Source organism: Dreissena polymorpha, chromosome 13, assembly GCF_020536995.1.
Source record: "Dreissena polymorpha isolate Duluth1 chromosome 13, UMN_Dpol_1.0, whole genome shotgun sequence".
In the NCBI taxonomy this organism is placed as follows: domain Eukaryota; kingdom Metazoa; phylum Mollusca; class Bivalvia; order Myida; family Dreissenidae; genus Dreissena; species Dreissena polymorpha.
This window is the reverse complement of record NC_068367.1, coordinates 21,786,256-21,805,640: the sequence shown is the minus strand read 5'-3', so window position 1 is coordinate 21,805,640 and position 19,385 is coordinate 21,786,256. Positions and strand designations below refer to the sequence as shown.

General features: G+C 35.2%; 2 protein-coding genes and 1 long non-coding RNA gene across 6 annotated transcripts in view; 2 read left to right on the top strand and 1 right to left on the bottom strand.

Moving 5' to 3' along the window:
• Positions 1-6,182, top strand: part of LOC127855039 (UPF0538 protein C2orf76 homolog) — an 18,901-nt gene extending 12,719 nt beyond the window's left edge. For all 3 annotated transcript variants that reach the window (XM_052390376.1, XM_052390377.1, XM_052390378.1), the window contains exons 5-6: positions 726-807; positions 4,054-6,182. In XM_052390376.1, the coding sequence (XP_052246336.1) occupies positions 726-807; positions 4,054-4,130 (159 nt within the window). In that variant the 3' untranslated portion in view covers positions 4,131-6,182. The remainder of the gene's footprint in view (positions 1-725; positions 808-4,053) is intronic.
• On the bottom strand, positions 5,009-12,846 carry LOC127855038 (protein YAE1 homolog). 2 transcript variants are annotated; one of them, XM_052390375.1, is made up of 4 exons: positions 12,697-12,846; positions 10,362-10,483; positions 8,453-8,641; positions 5,009-8,410 (listed from the first exon to the last, which is right to left on the bottom strand). In XM_052390375.1, the coding sequence occupies exons 1-4, from the start codon at positions 12,775-12,777 to the stop codon at positions 8,128-8,130; spliced, it is 675 nt and encodes a 224-aa protein (XP_052246335.1). In that variant the 5' UTR covers positions 12,778-12,846; the 3' UTR covers positions 5,009-8,127. The 2 variants fall into 2 exon arrangements, with proteins under 2 accessions (XP_052246335.1, XP_052246333.1); XM_052390373.1 differs by having other exon boundaries at positions 5,009-8,641.
• On the top strand, positions 11,794-19,385 carry LOC127855040 (uncharacterized). Its single transcript, XR_008037328.1, has 3 exons — positions 11,794-12,261; positions 18,505-18,617; positions 19,089-19,385. It is a non-coding gene; the product is annotated as an uncharacterized LOC127855040 (long non-coding RNA).

Below are 19,385 nucleotides of genomic sequence, written 5' to 3'. Positions count from 1 at the left end.
TTTCCAGTGCATATCAACTGTTAAGGACATATAATAGTTGATTACCAAGATTGTGTTTCACATAATTTCATATGTTCCATTTACATTAATTATTGATTATTGAAATCATAACGAGTAAAATTTATAGATGACTTGTGCAGAGCTTCTCTGTAAGAGATATTTTAAAAATCATATAACACAATTTGAAACAAGATGATTGAACATTGATAGCAATGTGACTTATATTTTGAACATTCTGAACCTTACTCAAAGTCAGATTGGTTATGTAACAAGACAACCACTTTTCAGAAAGATTGCTATGGTAGTGGGTGAAAGCATATTAGACAATGTGAAATGTTAAGTGTGTCATTCCATCTAATTAAAGAAAAACACTTATCCAACACCAGGGACTAGGAAAGTAATAGTGCAAGTTTAAACTTTGAGCTGCCTGCTTGCACATTTGTGTGTGTGCAAGAATTGTGAAATTTTTAATTTGAAAATGACAATAATATAGAACACTCGTTAAAACCGTTTCCCCAAAATATTGATTTATCATGATCTGTCTTAATATATGATCAACATCATTATACTTAAAAACAGTTATAGTAAGACATGTATCTAATTTTTCTTTCTCAATTTTTAACAAAAAAAAAACGTTCTGGTTGAATTAATATTTATGGCTTTTGTAGAACTTATTAGCCTTTTCACAAACTTCCTGGTGAATACTATGCATGTGTTCATTGCAGACCTCAGACCCAGTGATCAACACAGACAATGATGAGGGGCTGATGTTACAGCCTGACAAAACTCTCAGAGAGTCCCACATAGGTAGGAAGAGAGTCCTATATAGCTAAGGACTGTACTGGATTATAAATGCCATTAGGCATCATAAGAATGAATATAGGTTTATAATAACCATTAGACAGGACAATCAACAAATATCATTCCCATTAATTAGTACAATAAAGGATTAGAATTGCTGTTCGAAAGTTCAATATACTAGGAATATAGTTAGTTTAAACCTATTTATTTTAGCTCAATTGCATCGAAAGCCTAAGGCTTATATAAACGCTCTCGAGTCCGTTTCCTGGGCCTAGAACCAGTACTTGGTGTCTATGGGGGAGATCTAAAGAATGCTCTCTCTGTGGGGATCGAACCCGTGACCTCCCGGTCGCTAGGCGGACACCATATCCATTACACCACAGCGATGAGGAATAAAGTTGCCATTCGATAGGACAATAAAGATATATCGTTGCCATAATTCAAAACTTTTATATTAGATTTATGTGCGATTAGATTATGCAATATGGGATTAAAGTTGCCAATACATAGAAAAATATTAAACATAAGTTGCGATTAAGTTGAACATTATGTGATTATAGTTTCCCGAGGGTTGAAAATAATGGTGTGGGATTTAAGTTGCCATAAGGTTGAGCAATGCATGATTATAATATAACCGCCATTAGGTTTAATTATATATTTGATTATGGTTGCCATTAGATTGGATAATATGAGATTGTAGTGGAAATTAGGTAGGGCTAAATTTATGGGAATATAAGTTTCCACAAAGTAGGAACAATATGGGATTACAATTTCCTCAAAGCAGTTTCATAATTATATGAAATTAATTTGACACTAGCTTAAATTATGGTAGATTGAATAAATGTTGAGGGTTTAGACCACTGTTTTGTTAAGATTTAGGCCTTGTTGCATTTTCATATTTGTAGAAATATAATTGTATACACCCAACGGAAGTGTAGGGTTGTGATCTGGCTCAATAATTTTGTTGTCTGTGTTTTAAGCACAACTTCCTCATGGTAAGCTTTTGTGATAGCCTAGTGTCTGTTGTTTTCTGTGAGTCGTGTGTCGTCAACATTTACCCTGCAAACGCTTTATAGGCCACATGTTTTGTATAATCTTCATGTAACCTGGTCACTGGTCCGAGCATTTGTCTCCATGAAATCTGGCCTGAGTTTAAAACTAGGTCATGTGAGGTAAAAATATAAATCACTAGGGCAAATAAACAAGAGAGCCTGAAAGGCCCAAAGTCGCTCACCTGAGATAACAAGATATTTTTGGGACAAATCTTCTGACCAAGTTTCATGAAGATTGGAAAATAAATCTGGCCTGTAAAGTGTTAACAAGGTTTTACTATAGCCATATAAGGAAAAATGCCCCGCCCCCTGGCAGCCATGTTTTTCAACCTACCGGCATCATTTTCCAACTCGTCCAAGATATTATTAGGATGAATCTTCTGACCAAGTTTCATGAAGATCAGACAATAAATGTGGCCTCTAGAGTGTTAACAAGATTTTACTTTAGCCATATATAGCCATGTAAGGAAAAATGCCCCGCCCTTTGGCAGCCATGTTTTTCAAGCAAATGTACCCATTTTCGAACTCATCCAATATATTATTGAGACCAACCTTTTGACCAAATTTCGTGAAGATTCAACAATAAATGTGGCCTCTAGAGAGTTAACAAGGCAAATGTTGACGCCGCACATTGGACGACGCACGACAGACAAAAGGCGATCACAAAAGCTCACCATGAGCACGTTGTGCTCAGGTGAGCTAAAAAACAAGGCTTTTAACGCTCTTAGTTGCTTAATTTTTTCCAATCTGTCTGAAACTTGGTCAAAACATTTGCTTTAATGATATCTCAGCGTTTGGAAATAAAAAAGTGCTTTGAAATTAAATATTTATGTTTCACAAAGTACTTGTAAACTCCACCCTCCCAGAATAGTAAAGTTCCTTTGGGTCTCAGGGGAGCGCCTTGTACTTTTTAAAGTTGTTTATCCTGATGTATAGCCCTTTTAGATATCATATTGAAGCTTCAAATTTGGATAAATTAATGCCAGTCAGAAAGTTGTGCATACGAGTTATACTTTATATGCTCCCCACATATATATATATATATATATATATATATGGGGAGCATATAGTTGCCAGTTTGTACTTCCGTACTTCCTTCTGTCACACTTTTGTTACAGTTTCTCATAGCGCCTTTACTATTTTACCGATCTCTTACATATTTGGCATGTAGGTACCTTGCATGGACCTCTACCTTTTGATGAGGTTTGACGTCACTGGGGTCAAGGTCACAGATGCATACAATAAATTTTCCGTCACACTTTTGTTACAGTTTCTCATAGCGCCTTCACTATTTTACCGATCTCTTACATATTTGGCATGTAGGTACCTTGCATGGACCTCTACCTTTTGATGAGGTTTGAGGTCACTGGGGTCAAGGTCAATGTCACTGAGGATTTTCTCAAGGTCACACTTTTCCACACAATTAACCCATATATCGATAAAGCATCATAATGGAGCATCCATCAGTTTTACTGATATTCTCGTTTTATTATTTGACATGTAATGCATGAGAAGTATGCCTGCATCAGGAACATTTACAGAGACATTTCTGATAGAAGGGAGCATCTTCGTAAAGATGCATGACAAAACTAAGATTCTGGCTGTTATTTCATTTGTAGATACCAATATCAAATTTTGTATAGAGAAAATGCAGTGCGAAATATTTATAAATTTACCTGGACTAGTTTACAGAGTAATTTCCTATTGTTTAATGTAGACCCCTTAATACCTCCAATCTGCATATTGATGATGCCCATCATGCCTGTACATGTCTCCTGACATAAGCGAAGGCAGATTTTGAGTCATGTTGGTGGTAGTTAAATGTTAATTTTCACCAGTTTGTATACATGAATACTCATCTCATGAAACATATGCACTTATTGAGTGGTTGTTACTTGAAAGTACATTTATCTGCAAGTCATGAGCCTTTTAATGAGCCTCGTTCTGGTAACACTTGGCTTTCAAATATGTGTTAAGTGTTATCGCAGATTAGTTTTAGTGTAGTCTGCACAGACTTAACTGTTTCTGCTTTTATGATTTTTTTTGGTAAATGATTTCTCTTCTTAGTGAAAATCCAGTGATGGGTAAAATTTAGTCCCTGATTAGCCTGTGCCAACTGCACAGGTTAAACTAGGACAACCCCATGTTTTAGGCCCATTTTTCCCTGAACAACTTTGGCTCAGTATTCACTTTATTTCAGTCAATGAAACAGAGCTCTCCTTCTTCAACATGGAGGAGTATAGGGCCTATCAGAAGAACCCTCATCTAGTGTGGTGAACCCTGATGCGACACTTGATGGACAAATCCAGTGAAAAACATGCACATCAGCTGTGCTGTTCATCCTTACATGTACATTCTGATTGCTTCACTCACGGTCACTAACTCATTTTCAGACTGGCGAGCAATTATTAAGAACATTCATCTCCTAAAAATACTAATGCGATTCCAAATAAAACAAGCTAATTCGTTGAATTGATATCCCCCGCCAATATGCTTCTGGACACAAAAGTGTTATATTTGACACTAAAAAAAGCATTTTTTCAAGATACAAAGGGCCATAACTCCATTATTAACAGATGGTGTACAATGCCATTTGGCATGCATCATCCTCTTATCCATATATATACTCATAATAAGTTTCAATGAAATCCGCCAAAGCACTTCCAAGATATGGCTCCGCACGGACGGAAAGACGTACGGATGGACAACGCCAAAAAAATTATCCCTCCGCCTTTGGGGGGGGATAATGAGCACGTATTGAGCAATAATGAGCCTATGGTCATTAAAAAATACATTGGTAATTAATCCTATGAAAGAATACTGTAATTTATGTGGTTTAATACCAATAATTAAATTATCAGCATTCATAACAATAGTTTTCTCTTTCTTTGAGTTTTAGTTCAAGAATAATGTTGTTCAATACAGGGCCATTGTTGTTTTTAATTTAATACATTATCATGATTATGCAAAAATAAGTACATTGCATTTACTTTGAAAGAAACATGGTAAATATATGTACCATAATTACTCTTTGTTTTTTGATACTAACAAGTTTTCTAACACCGTCCTTTTTAGCCAAAATAATTATTTTTTGTAGCTTAAATTTTTCTGATGCTCAGATTTGCCTCGATCATGAATGGTTTTTCGGACAATGCTATTTTGGTTTATCTGTTGACACATCACACATGTGCATTTAAAACTGAATTATGGTCATAAAACCTCTCAGATGAATGCAAGAAGTCAGGTGACTGTTACATTTGCTTTATTTGTGTAAATAACAAGGGTGTACTTGATATTGATAATTTTTACCTTACAGCTCTATGTGGATATTCAGTTAAAATGATGGTCGAAAGGAATCAAGTATTTTGGCTTCAGTGTGACATATATGTATATTTTATATTTGTTATTTGTGAATAAACTAACAAATTATGACATTAAGGAAAGTATATTTAGTAGAATTTGTGTTAATTTTATTAATTTAAGTTTCATACAACAGTTCATAAATACCAATCTTTGAACTTGGTGTTCAAAGTTGAACCATGACGTACATGTACTATTTGTCATTTAGACGTACATGTACTATTTTTCATTTAAACAACTTAAATAAGTGTTTTTATTTCATTACAAACATTACTGTAAGTATTTAATGCTTAACAACGTGGTATTTACAAGCATACACTGTTTTTGATGTTATACAATAATACACAAGAATATCAAAATGTCAATGCAATAGATATTTCAAGGTGTATCTAAATTTGTGGATACTGACAAAGGGAGGTATTTTTGTGAATCTTAATTTTCGGACGTCAGTTATTTTCTAAAAAAGTGTTTGAAACCTTGGAGTAAATGGGGTATATGCATATATACCAGTACTAGTGTATTGTGTGATTTGGCACAATTACAGGGTTATTATATCCCTACTTGAATCACTATGGATGGCTGTCTTGTAATAGACACAAACTACTTGTCCAGCCAAGTAATCCAACACATTTCAACCTAAAACATGAAAACTTGAATTAATTGTGCCATATGAAATCAAGTTTGCAGTCCACAATATTTATCATCATACTTTAAAAAATTATAAATTATATTCCCCTATTATTTTTCTGAAATGTGATGATTATTACAACTTCAAGATATTAAGACTTGCACTGCCGAGGTATTCATCACTACAAGCTCTAGTTAACATTTTTTATCATTAAATGAAAAATGAATGTATGAATAAGCTATTGTTTTTGTGGTTTTGATATCCATTATTTTGATTGTTATTGTAAAATATAAATTTGTATTTATTTGAATGATATTTATCATTAAAGATAATAAACATAAGTTGTGTTAAATGTTCAATTTCTGTACAACAGTTTTACTGCAAATATTGCTAAAAAAAAACAAAAAGGGCACAATAGCATGTTTTGTCTAGTTACAAAGAACAACACTTTGATATTGAATGTACAGTGCAGTATCCTTGCTCTACCTCTGAGTATCAATAACTGAAAATCCTACTGTAGCTGGATGGATTCTCATATTCCCAGCAATATCAATAACTGAAAATCCTACTGTAGCTGGATGGATTCTCATATTCCCAGCAATATCAATAACTGAAAATCCTACTGTAGCTGGATGGATTCTCATATTCCCAGCAATATCAATAAGTCTTGTGTAGAGAATTACCACCTTAAATTTGATTATCAATTACGTAAGAACATTTTGGGCCCCTAAGCCTATGCAACATTGAAATTTACCCTCCATAACTAATCCACAAATGTGCAGGGACTGTTTGACAAGGGCATATCCTTCCCGCCTTTGTAATAGCTTCAAATGATTCAGGAGATATGTCCTCATTGTCATTTATTCAAACAGAAGAATTTCAATACTTTTAGTAGCATAATTGATATACGATTACTATATTAAACACATTATCTTAAATATCTCTTCACTTATTAAAACAAAGTACAAAAGTGACAACATAGCAGTTGTATTGTACTAACAATTTTTATAAACACGGCATATTTATATTGAACATTGTAAATATGAATCTTTAATAATTCTACTTTTATCTGATGGTTTAATATTAATATTGTAGTACAGAGCTCAAGATAAGGTTTTGTGAAATTCTTAAATTACTACCAGATTTTCAAAAAGAATTCTTAACTCTGAAATTTTATTCTTAACGTTACTACTAAGTTTTGGAAAATAATTCTTATTTTTTCTAAATGACCTAAAAATAAATAATAATGGTTATTTTCATGCAAATAAAATCAAAATAAACATACTAGCAACTTTATTTATACGAGTTCAACAGTGTCTTTTCAGTATTATACAATTTTATTTTTCAAATACCTTCATATGCCCAAACTGTGCTTAGATTGCATGCCTTAGATGAATTTTTACATATATTACAATTAAAACGGGTCTCCCCTTCAATCTTTCAACGATTGGCCACGGGACTTGTCCCTTCCACTCGTTCAATGTTTTTTTGTGTGTTTAAGTTTGGACCCGTCGTGTCGCGTTTTTGTTAAGCTTTTCCGACTGTGTCGGCAACTGAACATACAACATCGTATAAGATCTTTTCTATAATGTCTTTCTAAACATTGAACTTCGGCTCAATTTGCGTACAATATGTTAAAAGCGTGCTTTGGACGCTTTGTAGTTTTTTAGGACGCTCTCTGGGCGCCGCCATTGTTTTTTGACAGATAGACTGTAAACGCCGCTTTTATTGGAAAAAATGCGCTTTGTTAAACAAACCCGATAACCATTCTATATAAGCACCGCAAAGATCTTTAATACGCGAAAAGAACTCAATAAAATCGATACGAACCGATGTAAAAATAATATTCGTAACTTGATTTTGTAATTCTTAATGGTACGACAAGATTTTAAAATAAATACGTATCGGACTTGAAAATAATTCGTAATTACGAAAATACGACCCTTATCTGGAGCTCTGTAGTAGATCATTCAAAATTCTTGAAATAGACAGCTCAAGACCATGGATAACTCCTGTGGTTATGTCAGCCCAGTTCATTTAAATAAGTTTTGCTGTTGATATTAATGGTATTTACATTGTGTTATTTAATTAATACAAGATAAATCTTATTTTTAGCTTAAAGTGATTGTTTCAAGTAAGATTCTGCTATTCATTTAAAATCTTTTACAAATATAAGACAAGTAATTTAATAAAAGTGAGAAAAAAAGCCTTATAAGAGTTTACATTCTTGAGAAATGTCATGCAACCAACAACCAATCGTAAGTCTTGATAAAAAACAGTTTGTACTCAAGTCATACTAAGAATTGCATGAAACCTGTTTTCCAGTGATGCCACTTGTTTTAGCACCACATCACATTTTGGTATTCCCTGAATATTTGTTTTGGAGTTTACATTTAGGTCATCATTTGAATGAGCCAGAAAACCAGAACCTATCAATAAACCATTTGCACCATTACAGTAACTTGTCTTTCCGCTTTCAACAACACTTTCATTATCACACAGATTGTCCCCAACTGCTTCATTTTTGAATGTTTGACTGTCGATGAGTTCTGTTGCAGGATATCTTTGAAGCTGGATATCCTTTGCCCTATCACTAACTGAATGGCTTCCATCAGAACGTTTACAACATGAAGAAGACATGTTGCATTCAGCCTTGTCTACTGTTGAAAGATGTGACGCTGATGAAAAGTCTAGTAGCTCAGTTTCCAAATCAAGAACATCTCCAAGTAATTCTTCAAGCTTAGATGTCTGTTCTGATGTTAAGTTACCTCCTACCATTAGACTGAATGCCAGCTTCCCGCTGAAACGATTTACGTAATGCATACATCTTTAATGCAAAATTATGCAAATAAACTTTTACTTAGGAACGTCGATGGAGCATGTTGTTGGTGATTATTGATTAAAACTTTTTTAACTTAAGTATATTAAATTTATAAAATCACATACACAGCCTATTGCTTGCTTGAAAGTTAATACTGATATCAAGCTCTTGCTATTTCTGTCTTAAACTCCAAGCATTGACTAAAATCAATATTGTTTCATTTTTTAGGAGTCAAATTATTCCGGTATGTGTTCTGTATTCAGGAAAATTGAAGTAATATCTGCCAGATGTTTAACAGTTTATAATTGTATATGAATTGAATCTAAATGCTTGTGTGTTATAAAATACTTTGCATGTTATTAAATATGTGTGCTAATTTTGTTATCTGCTCAGTGTTCAATATACAATGGTGTTTCATGAGGAATCCAGTAGGGCTGTCACGATTCACCGGTATACCGGTATATCGCGGTGCATGTCGTGAAAAAAATCGCACCGCTGTACGGCGTTGCCGCACCGTTTTTTTTTAATATTATTATATTAGCACAGATATAAATACATTACATAATTATTTTGATATAGATATCGTTTTGAAAACTGTAGAAGCGATTCAAAAGGGCTAAATAAATAATTCGTTAATATCCAGGTCAAGCAAGCACTTCCACTGGTAGATGTTTAACTTTCACGTTTAAAATACGGCGATGTATGGGTCCGTACCTTTTTTGGAATTAGGGACAGATTTGGAATTTCCTTTTGCAAATAAGTTCATAATTATCCAAAAAATGTTTATTCTATTTCTTATTTTCTTTCTTTAGTATATCGATCGTTCAAAGCATGGCACTTCCGAATCATGTTATCTTAAGATTCTGAATAAGTCGAGGAAGAGTCAGAACGCTACGGATTTTCAATACTGGGCCTGCTGACTCCGCATTTTAAACATGCCCTTGAAGCGTTCGATTTACACAGACCACAGTCACAGCTATTGTAAACAACATGGCGGACATTTTAGAAAAAGACGCGAATAACAATAACAATGACTACTTCTATCAAGTTTATTACAGTTTCTTTTACAGTTTCTAGTCATACTATGATACCAGTGTTTTCTGATTATTGAGCTTAATAAAGTTTGTGAAACTTGTTATTCTGCTGTTTTCTTCACAGATACATATTCTGTAAAATATCGCGGTACGTACCGCGATACAGTGTTGCCGTACCACGATATACCGCGGTACGCTCATGGCGTATCGTGACAGCCCTAGAATCCAGTCTCAAACAGTTACTGGTGACTTAACTATATGCATATGTTTTTTCGCTATACATTCTTTTTGAATGTCAAGAGCAGTATTTTTGCAAAAAATAAGCAATGAAGCTGCTGCTCCATTAAAATAAAGATAGCTACAAAATTGACTCGCCAAATATTCTAACAACACTGACACAATAAGTGAACAGGTTGAGATCATTTTTATTTGTACCTGGTGCAAATTAGCCAGAATAAAAGCACTTTACTTTCAATTCCAATTTTAAACTATTTACCAAGAGCAAATTGTCAATCAATAATATATGAGTTGGCCAATTATGGATTTTTATTTGATAATTTATTAGGAAAACCAATTTTGAATCCAATCAATATTTGTTCAATTTAAATAACCTTACACAAACAGAAAGGTGGTGCAACTGTTGTAGCAACAGGTCCTTGCAGTACCTGATTCTTCCCCTCAATGCCGCCACTGGATACACATGCTCCCCTGCCTTGGCAAACCCAGCATCAAAGCCATCTTGAAGGCTTCCCTCCTGTCCATAATCCAAACCATCTCTGTAGCCTTCCTTAAATATATATTGCAAGTCCCTATAGTATCAATGCACAAGCAAGTGAATAACTGACAGTATTAAATGGAATTGCAATAAACATTAATTATTGAAAATCAATTAGAAATTAAATAACCACGCAAAATCATTTTACAGACAAGTGTGAAATGACACTTTCCAAAACAGACAGCTCGAAAATGGGAGCCAGAAAATGCTTTCCTCAACATGGTCTGTCGATATTTTTAGTACAGATGAACATCTGTCATCCAGGACATACATTACCAGTACCCTGGACAAACACTGCCCATAATATTCACCCTCCCTACAGTTAGCACATCCATGGATTATGTGATCACACTTTGGTAAGTGATACAATATGAATTAAGTTTATATAGTGGCATGGCATATGGAAAGGTTGGCACATGTCAGGATTGAGTCCAGGTAAAAAGGACTTGTGTCTGCTTGACCAAAATTTGACAAGCTGGCATATATCTACTAAGAGCAAGATTTTGGGTCCCCTGTAAAGCAATATAAATTTTGAAAGCCTGGGTGTGTCATTTACATCATTTGAAAAGAAGGCCCAACTCACTGAGTCTGAAAGAATGGTTATGAACCATGTGCAATATATTCTCTTATAAATGCTGCTACCCTTATAAATGACAACCCTTTATGTACATACAAAACAATAACATAATGTTATTTTTGCGTCATGCATAATAAATGCTTTCATTTGCTTAACAGTCAATGGAAATACCTGCATTAAGTAAATGTTTGACGTTAACAATTGAATAAAGAGATGCACAGTAAAATTATTATTATTCATCTATTGGTACGTCTAAAATAATGTCCCTTTCCAATCTGCCTTAGGAAAATGTAAACAGCAGGAGGCATTTTAATGAAAATACAGTTTTATTGTATGTAAACATCATCAATGTAATTATATAAAACAGAAATACAGAATAGGAAAGATAAATAAAAACAAAATATTGGCTTTACAAACGAGAGGGGCTTCAGCATATCAATACCAACCAGTATTGACTGCAGTTAATCTTAGTGTAATTTAACCTGTGAATTTTGATGGCATCGTATTACACATAGGGACCGTTAAGTAAAAATATTCTATTCTACTACATATATATACAAGGGATACAACTGTGAAAATTCCTGCACACAACCATGGTGTAAACAATAGCGAAAAATTTGCTTCCAAACACAATAAATACACCAATTAAACTGTATTACAACAGCCAAGACATTTATCTTTCAGAAAATAATACACTTGGCAATAAAGTACAAGCTTTTCATTGAACTAAGAGAGAAAGTTTCATTCAAAATGCTCAAAAATCCTTACTTGGACACAGGTGTGCACAGCTGAAAACTGTGAGTTCTAGAAGTAATTTTCGTATTCCTTTGTTATAAAGCTCTTTTGCTGGTACATATTCCTTGGATAGTTTTTTTCATAGTAAAATAGAACATAATTACTATTTAGTGAGAACATTTTGCTAGAAATTCATATCAATCTGCTTCAATTTCACAATGACAATGTTTTACTTTCATTTTGGATAGTTCACATGTATTTCTAACATGCGATTTGATTGGTTTAAATTCCACTGCAGTAATAAATCCAGCCATTCACGTTCCACGTAACATTACCAGACAAATTGCATACAAATCCTTGAAGATAGTAGAAATGTAAACAAATTTAATATTTACGGTGTTTTACATATATGCAGTTACATGCAATTATGGAAGGTGTCTACTTTGATGAATAAAGTGTCTATGGATAATTAAACAAGGTAAAATTTGTTCAACTTCTCTGTAATTATTAAATTATGAAACAAAATGTGTCAAAGTGGGTGTGCACACCTGTGTCGCATTTCGAAAATTTTACCGTTTTTCATGAAACTTTCGTTTCAAACACAACTATGAATACTTTTACTGCTATACACATAGTTATTATCTGATAGATAAATGTCTGAGCTGTTGTTATACAGTTTTTTTGGTGTAATTATTGCTTTTGGAAGCGATTTTTTTGCTATTGTTCAGACCATGATGTTGTGCAGAAAATTTGACAGTTGTATCCCTTGTATATATGTATATAGTATAATAGAGTATTTTTTTACCTAACGATCCCTGTGGTATTACACACGCAACAGCGCAATAAAAAATACTGGTAAGTTTATCATAAAAACACATATATGGGAAGATGCTCATTACTTTTTTATTCTAACCTTTTCTAGATCGGCTGTTATTTTATTCCACAAAAGATCATCTGTGGTTATTTCACCATCTGAATCGAAATCGTCGCACATCCTGTGTGGGGTTATAGTACACCAAACATTCGGCTACACACTACCACCAGATATTCACGATTTCGACTTTAGGTCACATTATACTAAATAGTTTTCCTATATAATTCAATGTAAAAGCGACAACTTTGAGCGAAAATAAATGCAACATTTTGCACATAGAGACCCCAATAACCATACCTTTTCTTAAAGGCAATTCTAAGCGGAATCGATTTATGCAATAAAAAAGATAGGTCATGTTCAATCCAAGAAAGAACTTGACACGAATCAAAATCGACTGTTTTTGCAACTTTTTTTTCGGTCATTTCTTAGTGGAATGTAACCTTTTTCAGTGCAAGGCTTTACTAAAGTCTCCAAGTTTATCATATTTCAGGGATTCGGTCGTGAACACCTATTTATGCCCTACCATTATCTCCGAAAGATAAAACCCGAATAATAGTTTAAAGTGTAAAACATGTCTGCGAAAGGGGGGCGGGGATCCAGCGTTATTGCGTCACTGTGTTTACAACGAGAAAACATGGTAGTGTATGGTTTAAATCTGATTAAGTTAAATATATCGTTATTTGTCTTGAATATTGAACGAATATTATCAGTATATATATTGTTTTATCAAATTGGACTATCAAATGATGTTTTAAGGGTAACAACAATGGGTAAGAAAGACTTTAGCTGTTCTGACGGTTGCTCTCACGAACGCGGTTGGCACGATTTTTCCCAATACACTCAAATACAACCGCTCAAAATACCCAAATGACTTGTTTTAATCAAGTGAAGCAATATTAAGAAAAACGTGGTATCTTAAGAATTAAGAAGAGCTGTCTCCATTGGATGACATATGCCCCCGATAAACGCTTTGATAGAAGTTATTGAAATGCACTAAGTGACCCCGTGACCTAGTTTTTGACCCGGCATGACCCATATTCGAACTTGACTTAGATACTGTCTCGATACAACTTCTGACCAAGTTTGGTAAAGATCGGATGAAAACTATTCGAATTAGAGAGCGGACACGAAAAGTGTGACAGACTGGCAGACTGACGGACAGTGCGAAAACTATATACCCCCTTTTCTTCGAAAGGGGTCATACAAATAATTATTTTGTGCTGATTAGAAGTCAGAAATGGCCGGTTACGTATACTTTTTATCCCTATTCTTCTTCTTCTTCTTCCGGTAAAGGTCATAAGTCTTGATATACTGTACGGTTGACCTAACTGAGGGATGAGACAGCCACTGGGTCTCTACCAATTTAAAATCTAAAAGACTATGTGAGCATTACAAATTTTAAACAATGTAAGGCTTTCGCTGGTTACGCTGTCCTAGAGGGCGAGGCTCTGAGCTGGACAAGAGCAGTCTTAAACCCTTCTAGGCAGGTGGAGTCAGTGACAAGGATCGGTAGCTGGTTCCATTGACTTATAGTAATTGGATAGAACGAGCTATTATAGACAGTAGATTGTGGGGTTGCCTGCTGCAATCTTGATTTTCCTCTAGTTTTTGTGTCGCTCCGTGATAGGATAGGTCCGGGATCTACATCTACAAGGTGATGTTGTATCATGTAAAGGAGAGTCAGACGATGGTCCTGTCTCATCTCCTGTAGTGGCAGTCATCCAAGATCATTGAGCATATGTGACACACAGCCTGGTGATCTGTCCCAGAGATTGTTGTGAACAAACCTAGCACCTCTTCTCAGGGCTTGTTCCAGCTGGTTGATGTCTCTGGCCTGGTAAGGGTCCCATGCAGCTGCTGCATAGTTGAGGGTTGGTACAACAAGGGAGTGGTAAGTTCGTTCTCGAGCCTTTTTGGTTCAGTTGTACAGGTTTCTCCTCAGGAATCCGAGTGTCTTTGAGGCCTTGGTTGCAGTGTTGTCGACATGCTGTTTCCATGAGAGGTTTTCAGTAAGTGTCGCTCCCAGGTACGTAGCACTGTCAACGTCCTCAAGAATGTGTCCATGAAGGTTGTACGAATGTTTTCTGCGGAACCGCTTGTTGGTACACATATGTAGGACCTGGCATTTCTCGGGGTTAAAGTGCATCTGCCATCTTGTCTCCCAATCTCCAAGGGCATCCAGGTCCATCTGTAACTCAGCTGATTCAGCCGCTGTCCTGATTTCTCTGTAGAGGAGTTTATCATCTGCAAACAGACGTGTCTCTGATGCTGTTACTTCTGGCATGTCATTGATGAATGCGAGAAACAATAGGGGTCCGAGGACTGTACCCTGAGGGACTCCAGACAGGACGTCCGCTTGTGAGGACGTGGTACCATCCAGCAGGAGAACCTGCTGCTTCCTGTAGCTGAGGAAGGCCCTGATCCAGCGAAGAGCGCTGTTTCTCACTCATTAAAATGAAGTTTGTGCAGTAGTCGCTCGTGTGGCACCTTGGGGAACGCTTTGAAAAGTCCAGTAGGATCACATCTACTTGGTGTTGTCTAGTTCGAAGCTTGCTGGTTATTCCATGGAGTGTGGTGATCAGCTGGGTCTCGCATGACCGTTGCTTTCTGAAGCCATGCTGGTTGTCGCAGAGGATGTTGTTGTTCTGGAAGTGGTTCATGATGCTACTGTGTACAATATGCTCAATGAACTTGCAGGTCACAGATGTTAGGGAGACTGGCCGATAGTTGCTGGCTTGATGTTTATCGCCTTTGTTAAAGATAGAGATGATGTTGGCTTTCCTCCAGTCTTCAGGTACTGTGCCGGTGTTGAGTGATTTCATTGCTATTATTGGGGCGAGTTCTTCTGCAGCTGTTTTGAGAATGAATGTCGGGATGGTATCAGGTCCACCTGCTTTATATGGGTTTAAATTCTTCAGTAGTTTGATAACGCCTGGGATGGTTACTACAATATTATCCATCGTGGAGTGTGGGCTTGTGCCTTGTTATGGTAATTGGTCAGTATTCTCTCTAGTGTAGGCCAACTAGTTTAGTATCTCAGCTTTCTTCTGGCTTTCACTCTGTAGGACGCCTTCTTGGTCGATCATACAGGAGATGATACACCTTCATTTTCTTGTTTCCCGCTCTTTACATAGGACCAGAAGCGCCGACGGTTCTTGTCTAGGTCTTCACTTACAACCTTCTGCAAGTATGACGTCTCTGGTTGTCGTGAGGCTATTTGGACAATCCTTTGGAGGTCTTTATAGTTTATATCGTTTCCAATCCCTATATTTCCCCTTGTTTCTTGGCTCACCAGTGTGCTCGCTGTTTCCTTCTTGTTAGACGGCGGAGGTTTGTGTCAACCCAAGGGTGTGTTTGACGTGTGCTTGACATTTTGGAAGGAACAAATTTGTTGACTGTTGATGTTGTTGCGGATTTGACTTTGGATCATTCATTTTCAATAGAACCTGTTTCTGAATCGAAGAATGTGCAAGCGATGTTGTTTGATGCATTGTATGTCGGCTTTCTTCCAAAGGAAAATCTTTCGTCTTGGTAATCTTGCTCTAAATGGCTTGTACGCAGTGTCCAGTAGTACAATGTCATGGTCACTCTTAGATCCTATTGGTGGTAAGGGTTTGCATCGTATTTTAAAGTTAGGGTGTGGCATGAACACGAGGTCAAGTGTATTTTGTTGGCGTGTTGGAAAGTTTACAACTTGTTCCAAGCTAAGGTCCATGGCTATGTTAAGGAATGTTTCACTAACCCGGTGAGCATAGTGATTGTTGGTCACAGTATTACTTTTCCAGTTTATAGTAGGTTAGTTAAAATCTCCCGCGATTATGCAAATGGCTTTCTTAAATGTCTGTTTCAGGTTGCAGAATGTCTGAGAAACTGTCTGTAGGTATTTCACATCAACTTGGTTTGGGGGTCTGTAGAATGCTGCCAGGACCATTTTCTTTTGTCCTACTTTGATGCTGCCCACTATAAGTTCCACTGTATTATCACGCTGAATGTCCAATACTTCTATGTGATTTTTCACTGCTAACAAAAACCCGCCATGAGGGTCGTTTGATCTATCTCTTCGATATATATTGAAGACTAGTGCTGGGTTATAGAAGTAGGTCGATTGGATTTCATTAGATAACCATGTCTCTTTGCCGATTATTATGTCTGGCTTAGTTGATTCTATCAGTAGGTCGCTGTATCTCCCCTCCCCTATTCTCGCGGAAATTGACACTCAATTAAAATGTTTTTGCATAATCTGCCAGCCTTACACATTGTTTACATATTTTTTAATAAAATGCACTTTTGGACATAAATTACAATCAAAGTTGGGTTTCAAAACACAACAACCGCTTGTAAATGAGTGTCAAAATTTATGACCCCTGCCGCCACCTTGAACAATGCTGTCATCGGTAATTTCGCGGTAAATTGTTTGTTTTTAAATAAATTTTTGTTGGTCTAGAAGAAATTATTAATTTATTTGGAAAAGTTGTATATTTATAAAAATATTCTGATACATATTTTTTAATTATTTTCAATTTTACAATCCCACGTACACACATTCTTAACCAAATACGCACGAGACCTTCGCCAATACGCTTAAATTGAGACTTACCAAAATACTAAATGTTTTGTCACATAATGAACCACACATCATATATATATATTATTAGATATATATATAATATATATATATATATATATATATATATATATATATAATATATATTATATATATATATATATCTATATATTATCATCTTTCTCATAATATATATATCTCTATCTTAATCTCTATATGCTCACTATATATATTTCTATAATAATATATAATCTATATTATCACTACCGTTTGTAACTGTATGACGTTTCTGTCATTTAAAGAAATTGTATGATGTAATAAAAATGAAGAGACATATTTCATAACCCACATTCTGAACCAAAATACGTCGAGACCTGACCCAAATACGCCCTGAGACTTTCCCAAAATACTCAAGTGTTTGTCACATTATGAACCACACGATCATATATATTAATATATGCGTTTTAATGTATGGGTTTCGTTATTTTCAAAGTAATAATGAGGATAATTAAAAATTTTAAAGCAAATACTTTAATAACCCACATTCTTAACCAAATACGCTCGAGACCTACCCAAATACGCTTGAGACTTACCCAAATACTCAATTTTTGTCACATTATGAACCGCACGATCATGTATATGCGTTTTAATGTATGGTGTTTTGTCATTTAAAGTAATTATGAGGTAATTAACAATTAAATGACAATAATTAAATAACAGTCATTGTATACTCGGTGTGATTACATATGTCCAGGGTTTGTAGAGCACACTGTGGACTGCAACACTACTCGCTTTACAATCTGCTTATTTACTGCAGTAGACTCTAGATCAATGAGAGCAACATAAAATTGGTGTATTACAGTCAAATTTAAGATGGCGACATATGATGTAACAAGTACGGAATAACACAACATAACACTATAGCACATTTGCTGTTCATGAAAATGTGAAATGCACATTAATATTAATAAAATGCATATTTTAAATAGCATAACATAATATAACATGAGATTTATTAGGCATAAGCATGGTACATGTATTTGGAAAGTACAACACAAAACGATGAATCAATAAGTCGTTTACACACTGAATATATAATTTCGAGTAAGTAAGTAAGTAAGTAAGTACATTTTCAATGATGGATACAATTTAAAATTGGACAATCACACAGACTTATTTAAATACCATTATTAAGTAACATTTATGTTTAAATTACAAAATGGAGTTGAACAATATTTTATTTGTTCATTTATGTTTAATATTTGCTGATCGTTCTGCTTTAGGACGCCTTCTCTGACCTGGTTTTAAGCTCGGCTGTTTTCGGAGGAAACCCGAGGTATTGTCATCACTGGGGGCTGACGAGGTATAAGCGTAGTCCGTTTCGCTACGACGTCAGGTATATGTTTTACTACGAAAACATTGTGTAAATCCACTACTTAATCAGGCGAGTTTCATCTTTTGTGGTATTTATGGATTAGAGAACGGAATATCCAGTAATGGTAGGTACTTATTTTCAATAAGAAACTAATTACAATTGTGCGTAGTTGCAACCTTTACATTTATTTTGAGCTTATATCGAAATATTTTGATTTGAAGCAATGCATAAGGTGGTTATTCTGTTAAAATAGCCAATTACGGTAACTTAAATTGAATAAAACTTCATGTTCCTTTGACTCAGAGTACATTACACATTTTGAAGTACAAAAACAGGTTACGAACATTTTTTTTTAATTATTCAAATGGTTTGTTTCGAAGGAAATTACAAGTCGCTTTATGTATAGGTTTCGCACAGAGTATGTATTGGTTGTGCTACGAAGTACAAATATAATGTATAGGTTACTCAACGAAGTTTCTGTATCATTTTCAGGACATATCACATGCAGTTACTGCAGACTGCCATTTCCCAGTGCAAAAGATGCATTGCTTCATTGTGCGCATGCACATCCAAACGGAAAGGTGTCCTTTATGTGGGAGATGCCTTGTGACACTGCACCAGGTGTACAATACAGAAATCGCACGTTTAATATTATGGGTGGCGACATAAACAAGTATGCTGAAAATATTACATTCAATCCAGTTTCTGGCAAATTGATAAATCCGAAAAAATCTACAGTCACAGAAAGTCCTGTGCGAAAGATATCACGAATCAACACAGCAGCACAAT